The sequence below is a fragment of the Eretmochelys imbricata genome, chromosome 15 (genome assembly GCF_965152235.1).
Source record: "Eretmochelys imbricata isolate rEreImb1 chromosome 15, rEreImb1.hap1, whole genome shotgun sequence".
NCBI classification, from domain to species: domain Eukaryota; kingdom Metazoa; phylum Chordata; order Testudines; family Cheloniidae; genus Eretmochelys; species Eretmochelys imbricata.
In genome coordinates this window covers 33,186,350-33,195,764 of record NC_135586.1, presented here as the reverse complement: position 1 = coordinate 33,195,764, position 9,415 = coordinate 33,186,350, and the positions used below count along the sequence as shown (strand labels likewise).

Below are 9,415 nucleotides of genomic sequence, written 5' to 3'. Positions count from 1 at the left end.
GAACTGCTGCCTAGCCATTCGGTCCCTAGTCTGTAGCGATGCATGGGGTTCTTCCGTCTTAAGTGCAGGACTCTGCGCTTGTCCTTGTTGAACCACATCAGATTTCTTTTGGCCCAATCCTCTAATTTGTCTAGGGCCCTCTGTATCCTATCCCTACCCTCCAGTATATCTACCTCTCCTCCCAGTTTAGTGTCATCTGCAAACTTGCTGAGGGTGCAATCCACACCATCCTCCAGATCATTTATGAAGATATTGAACAAAACCGACCGTTGGGGCACTCCACTTGATACCGGCTGCCAACTAGGCATGGAGCCATTGATCACTACCCATTGAGCCTGACAATCTAGCCAACTTTCTATCCACCTTAATGCGAATATGCATTTCACAACATCTGTTCCAGGATTGAAAATGGGACACACACACTCATTAGCAAACATACTTAAATAAAGGCCTAAGACCTCCACCCATGTATGACTGTTCAACTGAACTGTCAGCCATGAAGTTTCTTACCATACAAAAAGAATAACTCCTAAGCATCACACTAGGACTTCTGTTGTGTTAGTTATGGGAGTCAAAACCCAAACCTGATAACTGGATGTACAAAGAGGACTATCTAGTAAGATGGAGGTGATACTAGTGTATATGATGGTGAGGAAGCACGGCTGTGTTCATGCCTCACAAATGATATTGAAAAACGTGGAAAGAGAATCTACAAAAAGGACTTGTCATCTGGACAGTACTTCTCCTGAGAGACTAAGGCCTGGATGAGACCAGGAAATTAGGTCACTATAACTACATTGCTCAAAAATCCACACCCCTGAGTGACATGGTTAAATTAGCCTAACCCCCTGCTGTAGACAGTGCTGGGCTGATGGGAGAATTCTCAGCTCCTGCATCTCGGGTAGGTGGAGTAGCTACGCCAACATGAGATCCCCTCCCCTTGGCACAGGCCAATTGGCGCCAATTTATTGAGGCGCTGGAGCGGCCTAGCTGCGGCGGTGCCAATTGTAGCAGTTTACAGGTAGACAAGCCCTAAGTCTTGCATAGCCCTGTTGGTCCGAAGCTATGAGAGAGAAGGTGGTTGAGGTAATGTCTCTGGGTGAGAGAGAGAGAGAAGCTTTCAAGCTATGCACAGTTCTTCTTGAGGCCTGAGGTCCTCAGAGCACCCTTCTCCGACCCGAGGAAGAGTTCCCTGTAGCTGGAAAGCTTCTCTCTCTCTCTCTCTCACCAACAGAAGTTCGTCCAAAAAGGATATTACCTCAACCACCTTCTCTCTCCTGGGCGAGGTAGTTTAAGGGGGTTTAGAGAAGAGGTGACCGACGCAGTGCCTGTAAGTACCCTCAAAGAAAGAAGACAAGTCCTAAATCTTTGAAAGAGCAGCCGCTATCCCCACAAACTACAAGGGCTGAGAAACCATCCGTCAACTTCAGCGTCGAGGATACAATTTTTGTCTGGCATCCGTGTGTCATTCACCCCAGGACCAGCTCCAGGGCCGTAGTAAATGTCCCCTCGCTTGGCATCTTTGAGCCGAGTCGCCCCCAAACTATGCTCTTGTTCACCCGCACATGGGGCGAGAGGCGCTGGCCGCGGCCGGTCCTGCTGCCTGACGAGTCTCTCAGCGGCACCGGCCGCGGCCAGCGGCGCCGGGCGGGAGTTCGCCCAACGGGCGCCCGAGTTCGGGACACTGCGCCGCCTGCCCCGCGGCCGAGCCCCGCAGCATGACGCTGGTGCCGCGATGCCCTCGGGGGGTCGCGGTCGAGCGTGTGGAAGGGGCGGAGCGAGCCCGGGGTCCGGCGCGAGCCCAGCCCTGGGGGCGGGGCTGGGGCAGCGCGGGTCCCACAGCAGCCGGAGCCCGGATCATGGCGCCGGGGGCTGGGGAGCCGGAGTGGGAGCAGCCCGGCCCGGAGTGCGGGGCGGCGGCCCCTTGAGGAGGAGGAGCTGGAGCTCGAGCTCCATGGAGCAACAGGCGCCGCCGCCTGCCCCGCTGGGGGCCGCAACTGGGGGCTGGGCTCGTAAACGGCAGCAACTGCGGGACCTGGAGCCTCCCCGAGTAAGTTGTAGGCGGGCCGGGGCCGGGGCCGGGGCCGTGTGGCGGGGGTCCCGTGTTGGGAAGTGGAGGGCCCCGGCCAAGAGCAACTTCTCTGTCTCCTCAGCAAGCGGGAGCGGATCCCCCTGCCCCAGCCGCGCGCTCCTTTCCCCCCTCACCGGCCGCCCCCGCCCCTCCCAGTCGCGCGCTCCTTTTCCCCCTCACCGGCCGGGAGCGACCCCACCCCCTCCCCCGTCGCGCGCTCCTTTCCCCCTCACCGGCCGCCCCCGCCCCCTCCAGTCGCGCGCTCCTTTTCCCCCTCACCGGCCGGGAGCGACCCCCCCTTCCCCGGTCGCGCGCTCCTTTTCCCCCTCACCGGCCGCCCCCGCCCCCTCTGGTCGCGCGCTCCTTTTCCCCCTCACCGGCCGGGAGCGACCCCCCCTCCCCCGTCGCGCGCTCCTTTTCCCCCTCACCGGCCGGGAGCGACCCCCCCCCTCCCCCGTCGCGCGCTCCTTTTCCCCCTCACCGGCCGGGAGCGACCCCCCCCTCCCCCGTCGCGCGCTCCTTTTCCCCCTCACCGGCCGCCCCCGTCGCGCGCTCCTTTTCCCCCTCACCGGCCGCCCCCGTCGCGCGCTCCTTTTCCCCCTCACCGGCCGGGAGCGACCCCCCTTCTTATCTCCCTGGTTGGTCAGCCCTGGTTCCCTGAAGCCCAGAGCTGGGCCTGGGGAGGGTGGAACTTGGGGGAACAGAGGTGGGAGGGGGCTGCAGAGTGATGGGTGCAGTTGTGGGTCTCCCGTTGTGGGCAGCGTGATAATAGGGGGTTTACTGTTCTTGCCCCATAACAGTTGTGTAGCAGGGAAATGGCTCATTTCCAGCTCTGCAGGCATACACAGTCACTGCTCTGTCTACAGATGTCGTTTTTATGCCCTTAGCAGGGTATTAGGTGTGATGAAAAATACCTTGGACAGGTCTTGTCTACACTAGAAGTTTGAGCATATGGGTAGAGCATGTTTACACTCAGCCACTTGTGCTGGTGTATTGTGTCCACACAGAATCAAGTACAGTTGCATTGGCAAAAAATGTGTCTCAGTGTTCTCCATGCTGCTTTGAGGCACATGATCTTGTGGGAAAGTGCCACTGTGTATTGTGGGGCAGTCACTGAGTGTTGTGGGATACCCACACCTGTCTTTGGGAATTGTGGGTACTTGGGTCAGGTCTGCATATCAACCTACAGCTGGGATTCATACTCTCAGATTGAGCCACCAGCGGTTGATTTAGTGGGTCTAGTAAAGACCTGCCAAACTGACAGCAGATTGCTCTACAGTCAACCCATGTACTCTACCCCTGACCAGAAGAGTAAGGTAAGTCGATTTTCTCCTGTCAACCCTCTGTGGTGTAGGCCCTGCAGTAACTCAATGTCGACTCCAGCTACGTTATTTACATAGCTGGAGTTTTATAGCATAGGTTTACTTACTGTGGTAGTGTAGACATAGCCTTGGAGTAAAATAATAATCCTTACTTCTTACCTCATGCTTTTCATGACTAGATCTCAAAGCAGACTGTCCAATTGTCCTTAACATGTTTTCTGTAGCAGTCGTGATTCTTGGTGATCCCACCTAGCCTTTATTTCCCTGGCAAGCTGGACAGAAGCATGGAAAGGTTTAACTATTACCTAAGTAGTTGCCAAATTAACATGGGGTGGCCTTCGGAGACTGAAGGGCAGATAGAGATGTCCCATGACAAGGCTCAATCTCAGCAAGGAAAATGTTCTCAAAGTTAGTGCTCTGTGCTGTGCAGTGCATAATATCTGTGAGATCATGTTGCTAGGATGGGTATGTGAGGAGTACAGGAGGCTGTCTGCTGAATTCAAATAGCTTGAAAGTAGTCTGGTTAACGGTGTCACTGCCAATACAGTTTGCGTGAGAGAAGCTTTGTAAACTTACTTGGACAGTGGGCAATAATGTGACTATTTCTATGGGATCATTAGTACAGTAACCTGTGTTTCAATAGGCTTGGATTAATAAATTTTAAGGGATATTGTATTGAAATATGTAAAATAGTGTATGTATGTGAGCAACAGTAAAATAACTGCTGATGTATTTCCAGATTGAGCAAAGGCGATTGCTTCTGTAGTATACATGGACTGCTGACTATATAAATACTCAGTTTTTTAAATTGAGGTGGGGAAAGCCTTTCTGGCTATATGAATTACTCTCTAGCATTGCAGGCAGTTCTGTAATGCTGGAAAGCACAATAAAAATGCACCAACTTTCACACAGCATTTACTTCATGAACACAGTATGTCCAGCATTACAATAAAGAGGCAGTAACTTATAAAAAACTTAGACTATACTAGCTATGGTATGCAGTTACTTATACAAAGTGCCATGTGCACACTGGATGCCAATGCATCCCAGTTAACAAACAGGACATGTAATGAAAGCAGTTCCCTTTGTTCCCTGAGCTTTTGTCCATTGGAGTAGGGTACAGAGGGAACTAATGTAATAGGGGATGTATGATCCTTGTGAATAACCTCTAAGGGTTATACTTTGGTGTAGGGTGAATGCTGAAGTTGTCCTTGGTGTCTCCTAGTCAACACTTGGTTCAAGAGCTGGGTCTGCTGCTTCAGTAGCTGCAGCGTGGCTGTCTGTACTTCTCTGTCCTTTCTGAACTCCTCTAGCAGCTGTTCATGACGGTCCCTTGCATTTCTCTTGGAGTCCTCCACATTCTTGGAGAACATGTCCTTTTTGTACTTCCATTTGGCCCTAGTAGTGCTCAAGTTTTAGTGAGGCTTTCCTCAAGATTCTTCCCATTAAGGTTGTTGATAAATGCATGGATGTGCTGTTGAGTAATGGCAGATGATTTCATATGTATTGGAAGAAAGGATAGATAGATGGATGCCTCCTATCATCTTTTCCTAGCCGATGTAAAAACACAGGCATGCATTTACTAAGAGTTACAGGAGCATATCAACCTACATTATGATTAGGGCCTTACCAAATTCATGGTTCACTTTGGTCAATTTCACTGCCACAGGGTCTTAAAATTGGTCAGTTTCACAATTTCAGATGTTTACATCTGAAATTTCATGGTGGTGTAACCCTGGGGGTCCTGATCTAAAAGGGGATTGGGGGTGGGGCCCAAAGCTACTGTTTCAGGATTGCCATACTCACTTCTGTGCTGTGGAGTTTCCTGCAGCTGGAAGAGGCTCTCGGAGGTGGAGACAGGTCCGATCTTCCCAGTCTGGCTCCTAGCTGCTAGTCAGGGCCAGTTGTGGATTAACACATGGGCCCGTGCCCAGGGGCCCTGGACAATTTGAAAAATGGGTGCCCAAGCCTTGGCAAGAACCATGGGGTGGAAGCCCCGAGCCCCAGCAGGCGCTATGGGGACTGAAGCTCCAAGCCCAGACAGGATCCAGGAAGGGGGGCAGAAGCCCCAAGCCTGGGCGGCCCAGAGCCCACACAGGAGCCGTGGGGGTGGGGGCAACAGCCCTGAGCCCAGGCAGGAGCAACGGGGGGAAGAGGAGGCGGAAGCCTGGAGCTCAGGCATGAGCGGTGGAAGGCAAAAGCTCCGAGTCCCAGCTGGAGTCACAGGGGGTGGTAGTCCCCAGCCCAGGTCTCTGAGATGGGGCAGGAGCCGAGTGGTGGGGGCAGGAGCCCCGAGCCCGGGCAGGAACCACGAGGTGGCATCCCTGAGCCTGGCAAGAGCTGCGGGAGCTGGAGCTGGGAGGGTTGGGGGAGGGTCCTGGCTGGAGCCCAGGTGCCCCCAGCCCTGGCAAGAACCACTGGTGGGAGATAGGGGCAGTAGCCCAGAGCCTGGGCAGGTGCCACAGGGGCTTGGGGGGAGGGAGCAGCAGCTGGCAGGAGCCATGGGGGGGCGGTGGCCCCCCCCCGCCCCCTCCCCCCAAGCCCTGGCAAGAGCCACAGGGGGCGGAAGCCTGGAGCCCAGCTCTGGGGCTGCTGCAGTGCAGAAACCCTCACTTCTTTGCTGCCTGTGGAGGTGGGTCTAATCTCCCTCTGATAACAGCCGTGCAGGGGAAGGACAAATCCTGTCTCTTCCCCCCACCCCCAGCCCTGGCTGATTTGGGGGAGATCAGATTTCACGGGGAAGGGCTTATTTCACAGTCTGTGACATGTTTTTTACGGCCGTGAAATTGGTAGGCCGCTAATTATGATTTATTATTGGAGCTCTAATCATCACTTGCATCTATCAATCTCCCTTCTCTAAGGATGAAACATGTCAGAGCGAGACACTCAGAGTGTGTCTGGGGGGTCTTGCAAGATATCTGTCTGTTCCTTGTTTACAGCCATCTCACTGTATTTTGCCTTGTCATGCCCTTCCTGACCCATGAAGAGCTCCTTCTTCTTGTCTGCCCTCCCAGGGGGCCTTTCTCCTCCATTTACAGGACACCATGTCCAAGGTGGCTACAGGTGTGATGGTCCCTGATGAATATTATAAAAGACATAGGTCATGCAGGCAGCTCCACAAGTCATGTTTTTCTCCTTCACCTTTCAGTAGCCCTGCTTCATCTCCTTTTTCTTGGAATGGCACTGGGATTCTTTTCTTGAATATCTGAGTTTTGCCATCTGCTTGGCAAAGTCACTATAAATATTCTTTTTCCTACTACAGCTGTTCCTTCACTTGCTCCTCTTCCCGTAGTGCATGGAAACCAAGTACCTTTTTCCTGGACCAGGTTGGTAGCGTGAGACCAAGAGCAGGGACCATAGAATTGCCAATCCTCCAGGATTGTCCTGGAGTCTCCAGGAGTTAAAGATGAATCTTTAATTAAAGACTGTCATGTTTTGAAACCTCCAGGAATACATCCAAACCAAACTGACAACCCTCTCAAGGAACCACACTTTCAGTGAAAAGGCAGCGGGTAATGGGACAGATGTAGCTGTGAACACTGTGCTAGACATTTAAAAGTGAGATGGCCCTCTAGTCATTTTGGCCCCTGGGCAGAAGAGTTCAAAAGTGCTGGCAGGCAGGTCATTCCTGAAGGGAGTGTTGTATTGTGGAATTACGGTTGGAATACTTATGCCAATACAGGTATGTATGCACCCACATTCGGCCTTGATAGAAATATACTGGCAGAGAGCTTATGTTGTTCAGAAAATGGAGATGATGATGCCAGGAAAAGTGGAGGGTTTTGTCAGTAGGAGGCAAAATGCAGCATCAGGCTATGTTGAAAAAAGGAATGTTTTGTCAGCACAGCTTTCTAGTGTAGACCAATCTTCAGACTGAATTATTGAGTCATCCACCAATGTGTGACATGCTTGTCTGCCTGTCTTTGGCACATTGTTTAGATGCCATGTTTATATCTCAGCCCATGTACCATAATTAAATTCAGGACTTCATATTCCTTCCAGTCCACATGGACTCTCCCACTGATGTCCGTGAGAGGTTTGCATGGATACAAAGGGGATAATATAGCCTTCTGGTAATAACTAAACTTGTATTTATTAATTATTTATCCCATGCCTTATTGTCACATTCACTGTTGTTCAGTGACAAAATCCTTTTCTGCCTTTTGTTTCTCATCCTTCCCAGTCTTCCTTTCTACATATCTCAGTCTTCTCTGTTTATTCCTACCTTTTTTATTCCCATTGTATTTCCTTCTCTGAAGTAACCTTCAGTCCCCACATTTGAAGGGCTTTAGTCTCAGTCCCTTTCCTGCTCCATCTGCTAAAATGATCAGCTGTGGAATAGTTAATGAGGACACTGAATTGATGACACTTACGCTGACACTGAATTGAGATTTAAAGATTTAGAGTTGATTAACTGTTTACCAATGGCATATCAGAGTTGATCTATCTTAGGGCTTGGCTATGTGTTGGGGTTTTGGGCTCTTCAGGGTCTGATTTCTAAAATTCATTAACATGTTGCACATTAATTGGTCCATGTAAACCCTGCTGGTGCTCACTAAGCATTTCCTAGTTTGTTTTCACGCAGTGCAGTTTTGTCTTTTATGTTCTGGCTCATAAATGTTTACACATTAACTCTGTTTTAAGCACTAAACAAATAGTTTTATATAAATTACTATTATTTTGACAAGTTTGTGCATGAGACAGTGGATCTAACCAAAATGCATTTCTAAATCAGAAATCTGATGCATTGAAAGCTGTGCAGTTACAAAATGTATATTCTTCTTCGAGTGATTGCTCATGTGTATTCCACAATAGGTGTGCGTGCTTGCCATGTGCACTGGTGCTGGAAGTTTTTCCCCTAGTAGTACTCCTGGGGGGGAGCGCACCCCATGATCCCTGGAGTGGCGCCTGCCTGGCACGGTATAAGGGGAGCTGCACGCTCCTCCCACCCTCAGTTCCTTCTTGCCGCCAGTGAAGGTGCATTGGAACTGCTCTGCTCCAGCTTTGCTGTAGCTCGTCTCCAGAACTGTTCATTCGTTCAGTGTTAGTACCCGTAGTTAGTTAGCTGTTTAGTTAATTTAGTTAGTCAGTGAGCCCGGGCTGGGACATGCCCCGCGCCCTGGATTTTAAGTCATGTGACTCTTGTAGGCGTTCTATGCCAAGAAGTGACCCGCACACAGGCTGTTTGGGAGAAACCCATATCAGCGAAAGGTGCAAGACTTGCAAGTCGTTTAAGCCTCAGACCAAAAGAGAAAGGGATATTAAGTTCCTGGCCACCCCGACTCTGGCACGCCGCTCCGAACCGGCACCGCGGTGTTGGTATGCGGCGACCCTCTGGTGCCATCAACCAGTCGGCACCACTCCCCATCCACTGGGCATGCCAAGAGGGCCAGGAAGACTCCCTCTTCACAGCAGCACTGAGAGAAGTCTGGGACGGAGGTTAGGCCCATGTCGGCCACTCCTCGATCCCCACCGGGCCCCAGGCCTCTGACTCACATTGAGTGGAGTAGCCTGGCCCCTTTGGAACAGGCCTGTCTGGATGCTACCCACGCCTGAAGCCCTCCAGGTGGCCTGGGATGTTATGTCCATGCTGGTGCCCGGAGCGCCGCTTACGTCAGCCCCGTGCTCCAGAGGCAAGCTGCCGCTGGGATCTCTGCAGTCACCTCCTGCCCAGTACCGGTCTCGGGCAAGGGAACATTCCCGACACCGTTCACCACCCAGCGACCACTCGGGGCAGAGTCCATGTAGATCACCCTCAACGCTGACCAGACTGTCCAGCTGGGTTTGGTCCGGCCGGGACTCTCAGCACCACTCATCCTCAAGGAGCAAATATTGATGGGACCGTGGTGGGCATTGCCAACAGTCCTTGTCTCGGAGAGGGTACCGCAGTCGGTCACAGCATGGTCATCGATGCCGTTCCCTCTCAGACTCCCACTCCAAGTCTCCGCCAAGACATCGCAGCCCCGGGCATCGATTGCTGGTACCTGGCAGTTGCAGGTCCGCCTGTTGAGGCTGTTCGCGG

The 9,415-nt window shown here is 52.1% G+C and overlaps 1 protein-coding gene across 1 annotated transcript in view; it reads left to right on the top strand.

The window, feature by feature from the left end:
* The first annotated feature begins 1,954 nt into the window (after nt 1-1,954).
* Nucleotides 1,955-9,415, top strand: part of TTC28 (tetratricopeptide repeat domain 28) — a 503,728-nt gene continuing 496,267 nt past the window's right edge. The window contains exon 1 of the mRNA XM_077834936.1: nt 1,955-2,050. Coding sequence (XP_077691062.1) covers nt 1,955-2,050 — 96 coding nt within the window. The remainder of the gene's footprint in view (nt 2,051-9,415) is intronic.